The following is a 13,788-nucleotide window of genomic DNA, read 5'->3' as shown; positions in this document are numbered from 1 at the left end:
CTAGCAAATTTGTAGATGACACAAAGCTGTGTGGCTGTGTGAACTGTGAGGAGGATGCTACGAGGATGCAGGGTGACTTGGAAAAGTTGGGTGAGTGGGCGGATGCATGGCAGATGCAGGTTAATGTGGATAAATGTGAGGTTATCCGCCTTGGGTGGCAAAAACAGGAAGGCAGATTATTATCTGAATGGTGTCAAGTTGGGAAAAGGGAAGTATAAAGAGATCTGGGATTCCTTGTTCATCACTCACTGAAAGTAAGCATGCAGGTACAGCAGGCAGTGAAGAAAGCTAATGGCTTGTTGGCCTTCATAACAAGAGGAGTTCAGTATAGGAGCAAAGTGGTCCTTCTGCAGTTGTACAAGACCCTAGTGAGACCACACCTAGAGTATTGTGTGCAGTTTTGGTCTCCAAATTTGAGGAAGAACATTCTTGCTATTGAGGGAGTGCATCGTAGGTTCACGAGGTTAATTCCCGGGATGGCGGGAAGGTCAAATGTGGATGGAATGCAGTGGTTTGGCTTGTACACTCTGGAATTTAGAAGGATCAGAGGAGATCTTATTGAAACATATAAGATTATAGAAACATAGAAACATAGAAAATAGGTGCAGGAGTAGGTCATTCGGCCCATCGAGCCTGCATCGCCATTCGATATGATCATGGCTGATCATCCAACTCAGTATCCCATCCCTGCCTTCTCTCCATATCCCCTGATCCCTTTAGCCACAAGGGCCACATCTAACTCCCTCTTAAATATAGCCAATGAACTGACCTCAACTACCTTCTGTGGCAGAGAATTCCACAGATTAACCACTCTCTGTGTAAAAAATGATTTTCTCATCTCGGTCCTAAAAGATTTCCCCCTTATCCTTAAACTGTGACCCCTTGTTCTGGACTTCCTCAACATCGGGAATAATCTTCCTGCATCTAGCCTGTCCAACCCCTTAAGAATTTTGTAAGTTTCTATAAGATCCCCCCTCAATCTTCTGAATTCCAGCGTGTACAAGCCGAGTCTATCCAGTCTTTCTTCATATGAAAGTCCTGCCATCCCAGGAATCAGTCTGGTGAACCTTCTCTGTACTCCCTCTATGGCAAGAATGTCTTTCCTCAGATTAGGAGAACAAAACTGTACGCAATACTCCAGGTGTGGTCTCACCAAGACCCTGTACAACTGCAGTAGAACCTCCCTGCTCTTATACTCAAATCCTTTTGCTATGAATGCTAACATACCATTTGCTTTCTTCACTGCCTGCTGCACCTGCATTCCTACTTTCAATGACTGGTGTACCATGACACCCAGGTCTCGTTGCATCTCCCCTTTTCCTAATCAGCCACCATTCAGATAATAGTCTATTTTCCTGTTTTTGCCACCAAAGTGGATAACCTCACATTTATCCACATTATACTGCATCTGCCGTGCATTTGCCCACTCACCCAACCTATCCAAGTCACCTTGCAGCCACCTAGCATCATCCTCACAGTTAACACTGCCCCCCAGCTTCGTGTCATCTGCAAACTTGGAGATGTTGCATTCAATTCCCTCATCCAGATCATTAATATATATTGTAAATAGCTGGGGTCCCACCACTGAGCCTTGCGGTACCCCACTAGTCACTGCCTGCCATTCTGAAAAGGACCCGTTTACTCCTACTCTTTGCTTCCTGTCTGCCAGCCAGTTCCCTATCCACATCAATACTGAACCCCCAATACCATGTGCTTTAAGTTTGTATACTTATCTCTTATGTGGGACCTTGTCGAAAGCCTTCTGAAAGTCCAGATATAACACATCCACTGGTTCTCCCTTATCCACTCTACTAGTTACATCCTTGAAAAATTCTATAAGATTCGTCAGACATGATTTACCTTTCATAAATCCATGCTGACTTTGTCCAATGAATTCACCACTTTCCAAATATGCTGCTATCCCATCTTTAATAACTGACTCCAGAATTTTCCCCACCACCGATGTTAGACTAACTGGTCTGTAATTCCCCGTTTTCTCTCTCCCTCACTTTTTAAAAAGTGGGGTTACATTAGCCACCACGGTTCCAGTCTTCAGGAACTACTCCAGAATCTAAAGAGTTTTGAAAAATTATCACTAATGCATCCACTATTTCTGTGGCTACTTCCTTAAGTACTCTGGGATGCAACTTATCTGGCCCTGGGGATTTATCGGCCTTTAAGCCATTCAATTTACCTAACACCACTTCCCGGCTAACCTGGATTTCACTCAATTCCTCCATCTCATAAAACCCCCGGTCCCTTGCTATTTCCGGCAGATTGTTTATGTCTTCCTTAGTGAAGACAGAACCAAAGTAGTTATTCAATTGGTCTGCCATGTCCTTGTTCCCCATGATCAATTCGCCTGTTTCTGACTGCAAGGGACCTACATTTGTTTTAAATAATCTTTTCCTCTTCACATATCTATAAAAGCTTTTGCAGTCAGTTTTTATGTTCCCCACCAGCTTTCTTTCATAATCAATTTTCCCTTTCCTAATTAAGACTTTTGTCCTCCTCTGCTGGACTCTGAATTTCTCCCAGTCCCCTGGTAGGCTGCTTGTTCTGGCTAATTTGTACGCTTCATCTTTTGTTTTGATACTATCCCTGATTTCCCTTGTTATCCACGGATGCACTACCTTTCCCTGATTTATTCTTTTGCCAAACTGGGATGAACACTTGTTGTAGTTCATCCATGCAGTTTTTAAATGCCTTCCATTGCATATCCACCGCAAACCCTTTAAGAGTCATTTGCCAGTCTATCTTGGCCAGTTCATGCCTCATACCCTCAAAGTCACCTTTCTTTAAGTTCAGGACCATTATTAAAGGATTGGACACACTAGAGACAGGAAACATGATCCCGATGTTGGGGAAGTCCAGAACCAGGGGCCAGTTTACGAATAAGCGGTAGGCCTTTTAGAACGGAGATGAGGAAAATCTATTTCACCCAGAGAGTTGTGAACCTGTGGAATTCTCTGCCTCAGAAGGCAGTGGAGGTCAATTCTCTGGATGCTTTCAAGGGAGAGTTAGATAGAGCTCTTGAAGATAACAAAGTCAGGGTATATGGTGAGAAGGCAGGAATGGGATACTGAATGTGGATGATCAGCCATGATCACAGTGAATGGTGGTGCTGGCTCGAAGGGCCGAATGGCCTACTCCTGCACCTATTGTCTATTGTCTATTGAGATGATTATATTAATTCTGAACTCCAGTTCATTCCCATGAATGGAAGCCTCACAGTCCGACTGCAGACCAGTTTCATTGGATTGGAAAATCCCAGAGATTTCCTTCCTCAGCTTCCAGTTAAAATGTATGTGATACTTCAACATAATGGAGGGCTGATGGAGGGTTGTTGTGGCATCAGAGGTACCTTGATGGTTCTGGCCACGTCAGCATTGATTTGACGAGCTCCCTGCTCCACATTAAATCAAGCAATCCTCACCAGCTTTAGGCACTGACTCCCTCTCAGCTGCACAGATTCATATTGGAAATGAATCAAAGGAATTAAAATACAAGCAGGTAGGAAACCAGACTAAACTTAGAAACTCAGAAACCAGAATAAACACCAATTCTTAAATCCTTACATTGGCTCCCTGTATGTCAGAGAATTGATTTAAAAATCCTGCTGCTCACCTATAAATCACTACATGGTTTAGGGCCAAAGTATATCACTGACATGCTTCCACTATGTAAGCCTTCTAGACCGCTAAGATCTTCAGAGACCAATCTGTTAGTGATTCCCAGAGTAAATACAAAACATGGGAAAGCAGGATTTAGTTACTATGCAACAAATAGCTGGAATAAACTTCCTGAAGATTTAAGACTTGCCTCAACTTTGACCACTTTTAAAACAAGGTTGAAAACTTTTATGTTTACTTTAGCTTTCAGCTAAATCTTAACTACATTACACTTTTAACTTTTGCACTTTTTATAATGCATTTTTAATTTTGCTTTATTTTCTTTTAATTCTTCTATGTTATTTCATTTTATTTCAATTTATTATTTTGTTTTATTGTATGACATGTTTTTATGTGAAGCACTTTGAGTCTGTCTCGTGTATGAAATGTGCTATATAAATAAAGTTGCCTTGCCTTGCCTTGTCTTGCCTTATCTGCCAAAGTGTTCTATTTCTCAACTTTTTCAACCACTAAACTTTATTAACAATTATTTGATTGCTTGCAATTCTATTGTGTCATTGGTCATACCTTCTCTCTATGGCTAGTGATATTTCTTAGTTACTTCTGTATTTTTTGTGATGCAAGTGCCTTTACTTCACCGATGTTTGGTGTTGGTTTACAGTGCATGAAGAAAGGCACAAATCTCCTTCAAGAAGACAATACAGTTACAAAAGCATATTCTAATTAAAATGCTTTAAAAGTAAAATTCCATTTTATTTTCATACTTGATAAGAATGAACATTTGAAAGTGCAACCAAATGGCAAATATTCAAATGATTAAATTCCCCAAAATAAGAAAAATGTTGGTCTACCTTCCAATGCATTTGGCTAATTGTTTTTTTTAAAGTTCTGTTCAATTTCTTAGAGCATGACATTGGTTCTGTGTTTGTACTGAGGTTACCCTGCCTGCAATAGATACTGTGATCCCAGATGCGCATAGCATGTGTCTTTTCATCATGATCATCTGATGAATCTGTGCTCTCAGCAGAGAGACTGTTCCACCGTTTGTGTTTATTAAATTGGTTCGCAACTCAAGGAAAAAAATCCCAATTGATCAGTCAATATGGACTTGTATTGAGTGCAAGGTCCCCAAGAAGGCACAAATTTGTAAAGTTGCCAGCCAACTTGAGATTGAAATCTAAAGGGGGTATTATTGGAATTAACATCAACACAAATGAGGATTAATATTGGCTGTGATCACCAAGCAGTAACTGGGCAGAAAGAACCTTTGCAATTCTATTCGCATTGACACTTTGGCAGCTGCCCTGCTGCCACCTTGCACTCCTCTTGAATAAAAAGTAGTGCCCAATCCCAGTCTATATAGAATATTTTCTGGAAACATCTCAGCACCCATTTAACTGACAGAAATTGGCCAGCTCCATGTCGGAGTTAATCGATTTATCTCCCTCTAAAGGTTTTATGTTTGTAGAATACAAATGATGCTCAAGTCTCAACAGAGCTTTGAAAAATCTGCAGGTTACCTAAATCTGAAATATACTCACCTTTATATTTTTCAACTTTTTACATTGCCATTAACCTTCATGATCTCTTAGCATTCTGTGGATTCTTCTTCTGACGAAAGTCATGGCTTCATGTCTCCACTCGTTTAATTGTTTCAAAAATCAGGTAACCATTTGAACTGGGTGCACTTATGCTGCACATTAAAAGTCCAGGTTCCCCAAACCATCTTTATGTTAATGTTTAAATTTAAATCTGTAATGTGCACTCTAGCAAATTAGTATCTGAATCATTACGTCCAAACTCATTGAATTAATCTAACTCCAAGTCATCAACAGCGTGAAAAAAGAAATAACTACATTTCTTAAATATTTTTAATGAAAGCCACATTTCAAATTTCCCACAGCCAATCTCGTGCTAAATTCAATCAGACCACTTGATATACTCCTATTATCAGACATTTTAATGTGGTTTAACATAATGTTAGCTTAAATCTTGCTGTTTTACATCGCTGAGGAACACAAGATGGAACCTTGTTTTGTTCTCAACAACAGACATATTATTTGTTACATTTTACAGCACATGAAGTGGATACAATGGAATAACAGATTACCTATATTTTTGTTGGAACTTCTATCCTAATCTAACTCAGACCAATGTGACAGGAGCCTCTCATTCATTGGTGGTTTGGTTCTAAAATGGAATTAGTTTGCCTGCTTGTTTCAATTATTTGATATTCATGCAACCATTCACTGAGGATCGCTGTGGAAAATTTCAATGTCGTTTTGGTACTGTAAGGTATTTGAGGTCAAAGTATGCAGATAATTTTGAGGTACAATAGACTTGCCACAACTCAGAGAAAAAAAACAATTACTTTTTATGATGCTGTCACTCATCTCAGCAAATACAACATTGATCAAGATGATGAGTTATGGTGCAACGAATAACAAATTATCTGATTAGTCATTCCTTGCATGAAGTATTCCCACAGTTGTGGATGGAGCCCTCACCTGTGTCGCCTCCATTTCCTGCAGTTCTGCTGGTCCTTGCCTTTCACCCCACCATCATCTGCACATCAACCTCCAAACTTTCTGCTGGCTTCGACGCAATCCCATCACCAGTCACATCTTCCCTACCCCACCACTTCCTGCTTTCTGCAGAGACCACTTTGTCCATGACCCCTCGGTTTGCACAACTCTGCTCAGGTACTTTCCCCTGCAACAACAGGTGGTGTAACACTTGTTCCTACATCTCCTTCCTCACCCCTATTCAGGGATCCAGACAGTCTTTCCCAACACATGCGCTCTGTCCACTAGAGCCAGTTGGAACTCAGGATGGAAGACACTTCAATTCCCCTTCCCGTTTCCATATCAAGCCTCAGCCTTCTCTGCGACCAGAGTGAGGTCAGATGCAAACTGGTACCTCATAAAACATTTGGTAACCAACAACTCAACAGCATGGACATTCAATTTCCAATTTCAGGTGAACCCCTCCATTTCTTATACCCCGCCCCATTAGCCATATTCTTTCCCCTCCATTCACTCATCACCTGGCACTCCCTACTCCAGGTCCCCCATTTTTCTGCCCTCTCTCTGATTCTTCTACCCACCATCCCTCCCTCTGCTTCTTCATTTCACTCCCCACTTTCCTCTCTTATCAGATTCTGCCATCGCACTTCTTTGTCTTCTCCACTTGCCATTTCTAGGCTTAATATCGCCAACCTTCTCTCTCCCACCTCACTGGGGGGTGGGATAAAGTCTGGCAAGTGAGAGCTGAATGCAAGAGAGGGTGATTGACAGATGGGTGCAGTGTTAAAAAGATTAGAGATGTCATCCATTTGCCAATCAAACCCTCCTCACCTATCCACTTATCACTTGCCAGGATTTGTCGCCCCCACCCCCACCCTATTTTCCAGTTTTCATCCTCCCTACTCCAATCAGTCTGACCCAATACATCGGCTGTTAATTCCCTTCACAGATGCTGCCTGACCACTTTCCTCCAGCACTTTGTGTGTTGTTCAAGATTCCAGCATCTGCAGTTTCTTGAATCTTGGTCTTTCACTTGCCAGCTCTTTCCCCATCCCTTTTCCTCACTTCTTTCCACCAGCGATCTCCCCTACTCCATCAGTCTGAAAAAGCATCCTGCCCTGATACATCATCTATCTATTTATCTCCTCAGATGCTGCATCATCTGAAAATTCTTAAGGGGTTGGACAGGCTAGATGCAGGAAGATTGTTCCCGATGTTGGGGAAGTCCAGAACAAGGGGTCACAGTTTAAGGATAAGGGGGAAATCTTTTAGGACCGAGATGAGAAAAACATTTTTCACACAGAGAGTGGTGAATCTCTGGAACTCTCTGCCACAGAAGGTATTTGAGGCCAGTTCATTGGCTATATTTAAGAAGGAGTCAGATGTGGCCCTTGTGGCTTAAGGGATCAGGGGGCATGGAGAGAAGGCAGGTACAAGACACTGAGTTGGATGATCAGCCATGATCATATTGAATGGCAGTGCAGGCTCGAAGGGCCGAATGGCCTATTCCTGCACCTATTTTCTATGTTTCTATGTTTCTATCATCCTCCAGCAATTTGTCTTAATTCAGGCTTCCAGCATCTGAGGTTTCTTTGGTCTGCAAGGAATATTTATTGGTTCTTGATTGTTAGAGGATTTTGCTATTCTATTACTGCAAATACCTCCCATACTACCTATCTAACTATCACGCTGCTGTTTGCCACATCCTGGATTGAGCATATAATCCACCAGTGCATTACTCACAGATGTTCTGGCAGACTTATGAAAATCATAAAAAGCTGCTGATACTGGAAATCTGAAATAAAAGCAGAAAAAATAAGTAGAAATACTCTGCAGATCATGCAGCATCTGCAAAAGGAGGAAGAGTCAATATTACAGTTTGAACACCTTCGTTAGCACTGGCAATTAGTGAAAACTAATTTGCCAGTTCGGATGAAAATTCTTCAACCTAAAAACTGTTAAAGTCCGATTTGCTTCAAACAGATAACAACACAATAAAGTTAGTAAAAATGCAATAAAGTCTTTATCATGGACAGGCGGGTGTGGGAGCCAACTCTAGTACATAAACACAGAATACAGAGTTGCTCGTGTTCCACACAAAGATGTAATGTTCAATCACATGTACTTATACCCCAATAATCAGCAATTCAACAATTCTTTATCTTACAAAGCCTCTTGCCTTGTCCATATAGGGTAATATCAAAGATTGACAGTTTCATCCAATGGAAGAAAGGTTATGTCCATGTATGGTTTTACTTACAAAGCTATTTCTTATTTTTATTGCAGATTAAAGCGGTCTTGTTTTTTGACCTTGTTGATTCAATGTCTGTACATCTTTCTGAATGTTTATATCAGAAGGGCAAAACTAGTGTTCTTGTGCTAGTGTAATAGAAGAAAGGCAAACCATTTAGTGTTCCTGTGCTGATACCTCGCTAGTGTTTATATTATATGGTCATCTGGTGTTATTGTACTGAAATCTTGCTAGTGTTTAGAGGAAAGGTTAAGCATCCATTTTGTAACTTCTAAATCTACAGCGGAATCCATCTTGTAACTTACTACTTCATTTAACTCTTTCAAAACATTCATTCTCTTTCCACTAGTATGGACACTGAAAGTTTCCCGCAATTTCTTTTTTCATTTACTGTAAGATTAACGCTGAGCAGATGGAAACTAATATTACTTTGTAATAGCAAAAACATAACGCGCTGGAGGAGCTCACAAGTCAGGCAGCATCTGTGGAGGGATTGGATAGACAACATTTTGCATCATGACCCTACCACAGACTCATTCAGACTAATATATTACTTTGATATATTGTTGCTATCTACTAAAGCAATTGAAAGTGTAAAATATTGACATTGGACTGAAATAGTTATTCTCTCCAAAAGACAGCACTAACACAGAAACATATAAAATAGGTGAAGGAGTAGGCCATTTAGCCCTTCAAGCAAGCACCACCATTCAATATGGTCATGGCTGATCATACAGAATCAGTGCCCTGTTCCTGCTTTCTCCCCATATCCCTTAATTCCGTTAGCCCTCAGAACTATATCTAACTCTCACTGCTAGAGTTTCTATTGTAAATGTTTATCAGAGTAAAGTAGTTCGATAAATGCATGTTGTTGCATGTGCATATATGCATATTGTTGCAATGTAAGAATGTAAGAATCGAGGACTAACAACTTGTATTTATTATATAACAGATTTTTAACAAGGTGCTTTTCAACCAACTTTTTTCTTGTAGGATCCAATAAATGAACAGAATTTTGACGCCTACGTGACGACTTTAACAGACATGTATACAAATCAAGATCGCTATCAGAGCCCAGAAAACAAGGCCCTGCTGGAAAACATAAAGCAAGCTGTGAAAGGAATACAGGTCTAAGGACCATTTTCTGGTTTTTAAGAAAGATCTTGCTTGGATGCCTCACGTTTTTGCTGCTCTAATTTACCAGACAGTGTTGAATAAGGAAACTTTATTTCTGTTACAAAGGTGTTATGCGTAGGAGACTTCATAATAATTTTATGTCCTGCTTTGAAAATAGTAATTGCATTTAATATATAGTTTTTAAAAACATTCACATTTTGTACGTTTTCATATGAGATGACATAGTGTAATATGCCATGTAATGTTTATAGCTGCCAATGTATGCACTTTTTTTGAGTGTATACACTTGAATGGTTGACGGAACAAAAATTGAATAGGATGTGAATTCTTTCAAATGCTTTACAAAAGGGGAAGAATTTAGTATTACAAATTGAATTTGACAGATAACAGAAAGCTTGGGAGCATGTGAGCTATGATCTATGTATCGCTATCACTTGGATACCCTGATTTTCTGTCTCATATGGGAGACTGTGTTTTACAGAATTAAAAAAATAAAATAATTTATGTGCATATTGTTTAATAGACAAGGATTGGTAGCGAAAATGCTCTAGTTTTGAACAACGCTTTAAAAATATTATGTGCTTTAGTTTTAAATGGATTACAATTAGGTGGGGACATTCAAATGAAATTATTGCTTTGGGATTTTAGAACAGTGAATGAAATAATGAGTAGCTTTAAGGTTGTTTTAGTTTAGGTTTGCCAAATAGCCCTGTGTCCTCACTAACCTGTTCAAATTACTTCTATTCAAATAAAAGAGCAGTGGGATTTGTGGTAAAGACAAAGTAGCCCAGTGAGGGCCCAGGGCTAAACTCCGAGACAAGGTAACTTGACAGAAAGAATACTTACACCCTGCACTGATTGGTGTTGTGACTAAATCGGCCTTCCCGGCTATGATGCTTAGAGCAATGCACTTCAATGAACATAGGACGACCGCTGAATGCCACAGCACACTTTCTGTGAAGTTAATTTGTCTTGTAGTTACAGTACATGCGTATCTATCTGTACTATGGGTCTCTGTAGAAGGAAGTATGGGTTTTATACCTTATTAATAATTTCATCTGACTGGACATTACAGGGTCGCTGTCCCTCGAAACCTGCCAGATCTATTTTGCACTTACCTTGTCCTATATCTACAGAGTAATAAGGTGTGCAATTGCTGATATTATCAGTCATATGACAAAAGTCGCATGAGTCTGAACAAATGAAACACAGAAGCCCTTGTGGCCACTGTTGTGGTGATAGCCGTAGTGGAAGCTATTGGGCACAATAAGGTCATGACAGGAAATGTGATACAATATTCAATGTGAAACATAATCCCAGCAGCACTTTATTCATAGTCGTTGTGCAAAACTTACAAAGTTTTCCCAATGGACAAATTCTCAACTAGCTGGGAAAAGATTCTGTAATTACTCTGGGTCCATGTGGCTTTGAGCCTGCATGGTGCCCACTTTCTGTTGTGCTATTAGTTGTAGCTGCCATGTTCAGAATTGCCTTTTTGAGAGCTAAAGCAAGGTGCTTGTCTTTCACCTTATGCCATATATATAAACATATATACTTGCCCTAGCCTCTTTTAGGGCTTTGTTCTTCATTGACTGCATATGCCTTTTTTTCCACTGCATTGTGTCTGCAGCTTCTATGCCAATATAGTAATGCTTTTAATAGAGTAAGAGCTAGTTTGACTTTTGGATTATTACTGTTCTCACCTATGTAAATGGAAAAGGGATTTTAAGCACAAATCTGCTGCTCATCTAATGTTGGTACATAATATCGAATCAAAACGTACCCGTGACTCCAACATAGTGAACACAGACGTGTCACATATTAGAATGCTAACATTTCATAAGGATTATTGCAGATTCGTCAGAGTTTATTTATAATAACTTATTGTTCATATTCATTTCTAAGTTAATTTAAGTGATATTCATTTATTAAGACAGGATTTTGTATAAACTATTTATTGTGCTCTCTGTGGAACTGAAGTTTGATTTATTTTTGTACAACACAGCATGGATTTGTTGACATTTTAATTTTGCTATAAATGTGTGAAATCACAAGTTGCTGTGATGATTCATTTTTAAATTGTGAACTTTGTACAATTTTGTCATGCTGGATGTTGACACATCTTACTATAAATAAAATCGTGTTGCCACATTTGTACCACAGTGGTTCTCTGATCAGTGTTAACATTTTAACTTTATTGTATGTACTGGCAGCTGTGGCAAATAAATATTCAGCTAATATAATAAGTATTTCACGAACTCTGCCCTCTTATTGTCATACTTTTGCATGCCAAGCCTTATCAGGCATGGACCTCATTTATGCATGCAATTGTGCAGTCGAGGGTTTTACTAGCCTTCCAGGGAGTTAGTCCCCTGAAGTTACCTCTTAAAAAGCTCCAGGAATAAAACAGAAGAATGCAGAAATTAGGCAGAGGTCGTAGTCAAATTTTTGAATTCTAAGAAATCTGTATATATTTAAAAAATCAGATTTAATCTGAGGGCTTCCTTCGCAGTGGAAAGTACAATTAGATTAAATACATCTCCAAATGTGAAGCTGCTCTCCTGCTGATGCAGTTGTGGCCACAATGCCCTGAATATCTCTGATGGTCTGGCTGTGTGATGGAAAGTAAAGTAAGTCCCACATTTATGTGTGAACCTTCCCTTCAACTAAAAAGGGAGAAAATGCCACAGTACATGATAGTAAAGTTTTATTTTTAAAGAAAAGCATAGTATCAGGAGGTCAAGTACATATTATAAAATAATATCTTAAAGATGAAGTTATGGACAGTGCAGCAACTATCACAAATAATCTAAAAGAGAGTTACATTTCAGGCTAGTTATAAGCCTATTACTGTGATAAATGAAACGTATCCTAAATGTTTGCTATCATTGCAGCATATTTAGTTATATTTCTTTCATTGCTGTGTATATTTTATTTTACATTCGTGTTCATCAAAGTACACTCGCCACGAAGATAAAATATCCTGGCTGAACAGAGTTTTACTTTTATGCAAAGATTTTGGCAGCATTGTTGTATGAAAGATTTAAAGAAAAATTGTATGTTAATAGACAAGAAATCTGCTCTTTCAGCAAAGGTTCAGTCATAGTACGCCACAGACATACAGTGCCCTCCATAATGTTTGGGACAAAGACCCATCATTTATTTATTTGCCTCTCTACTCCACAATTTGAGATTTCTAATAGAAAAAAATCACATGTGGTTAAAGTGCACATTGTCAGATTTTATTAAAGGGTATTTTTATACATTTTGGTTTCACCATGTAGAAATTACAGCTGTGTTTATATATAGTCGTCCCATTTCAGGGCACCATAATGTTTGGTTTGCATGGCTTCACAGCTTTTTGTAATTGCTCAAATTATGGAGTAGAGAGCCAAATAAATAAATGTTGGGTTTGTCCCAGACATTATGGAGGGCACTGTACCATTTAACCAATGAATCTCAAAAGCTGAAACAAAATAATACTGAGTCGTTGGAGAGAAATGGAGAGTGGAACGACAAACAGCAATCAAATAAAAAGCTGGTACCTGTAGTAGGATCCTGATGAACAAAATAATCTTTCAAAGATTCAAAGGTATTTTATTGTCACGTTATGGTACAGTGAAATTCGATTTGAAATGGTTGGAAACATTTATAATATTGTTTACAATGTAAAACACTTTCAATGTCCAAAGGAAAGCTAAGGCACTTTAAGTTATTTATTTAATTTGTTATCATTGCAATTGTGGGTTTTTTTTTAAACAGGGTGACCATCATGATTGAAGACATGGGTGTATGTTTATACCAAGTCGTGGTATATATATTGAAGGGCCAGCTTTACTTCAAAAGCAGGTTGAACTGAGCTGGACAGAGTTGCATTTTGTGCTGTGGGTAACCTAGCATGTTGACTTTGTTGACTGCAATATCAAGACTAGCTTGGCTTTTGCAAAGGAAAAAAATTGTTCAAATTGCATTGAAAAGATGCGCACTTGCATGAAGGCAAACTTTTAAAAAATAGAAAATGCTTTGTGTAGCCCAAGGATTTAGTGACATCCCACAGGAGGAGGTAAATCTAATTTAGTTTAGTTTAGTTTAGTTGATTGTCACGTGTACTAAGGTACAATGAAAAGGTTGTTTATTGCATGCTGTCCAGTCAAAGAAAAGACTATACATGACTGCAATCAAGCCATTCACATCGTACAGATAAAGGATAAAGGGTACGTGGCAAGAGGTTGTCTAATTTAAA

General features: G+C 39.0%; 1 protein-coding gene across 7 annotated transcripts in view; it reads left to right on the top strand.

The window, feature by feature from the left end:
• LOC129697048 (myelin transcription factor 1-like protein) overlaps nucleotides 1–11,788 on the top strand; it is a 415,381-nt gene extending 403,593 nt beyond the window's left edge. For all 7 annotated transcript variants that reach the window (XM_055635254.1, XM_055635252.1, XM_055635250.1 and 4 more), the window contains one exon: nucleotides 9,402–11,788. In XM_055635254.1, the coding sequence (XP_055491229.1) occupies nucleotides 9,402–9,542 (141 nt within the window). In that variant the 3' untranslated portion in view covers nucleotides 9,543–11,788. The remainder of the gene's footprint in view (nucleotides 1–9,401) is intronic.
• Nucleotides 11,789–13,788: the final 2,000 nt, after the last annotated feature.

This window comes from Leucoraja erinacea, chromosome 5, assembly GCF_028641065.1.
Source record: "Leucoraja erinacea ecotype New England chromosome 5, Leri_hhj_1, whole genome shotgun sequence".
NCBI lineage: Eukaryota > Metazoa > Chordata > Chondrichthyes > Rajiformes > Rajidae > Leucoraja > Leucoraja erinaceus.
This window is presented reverse-complemented; position numbering and strand designations above follow the sequence as displayed.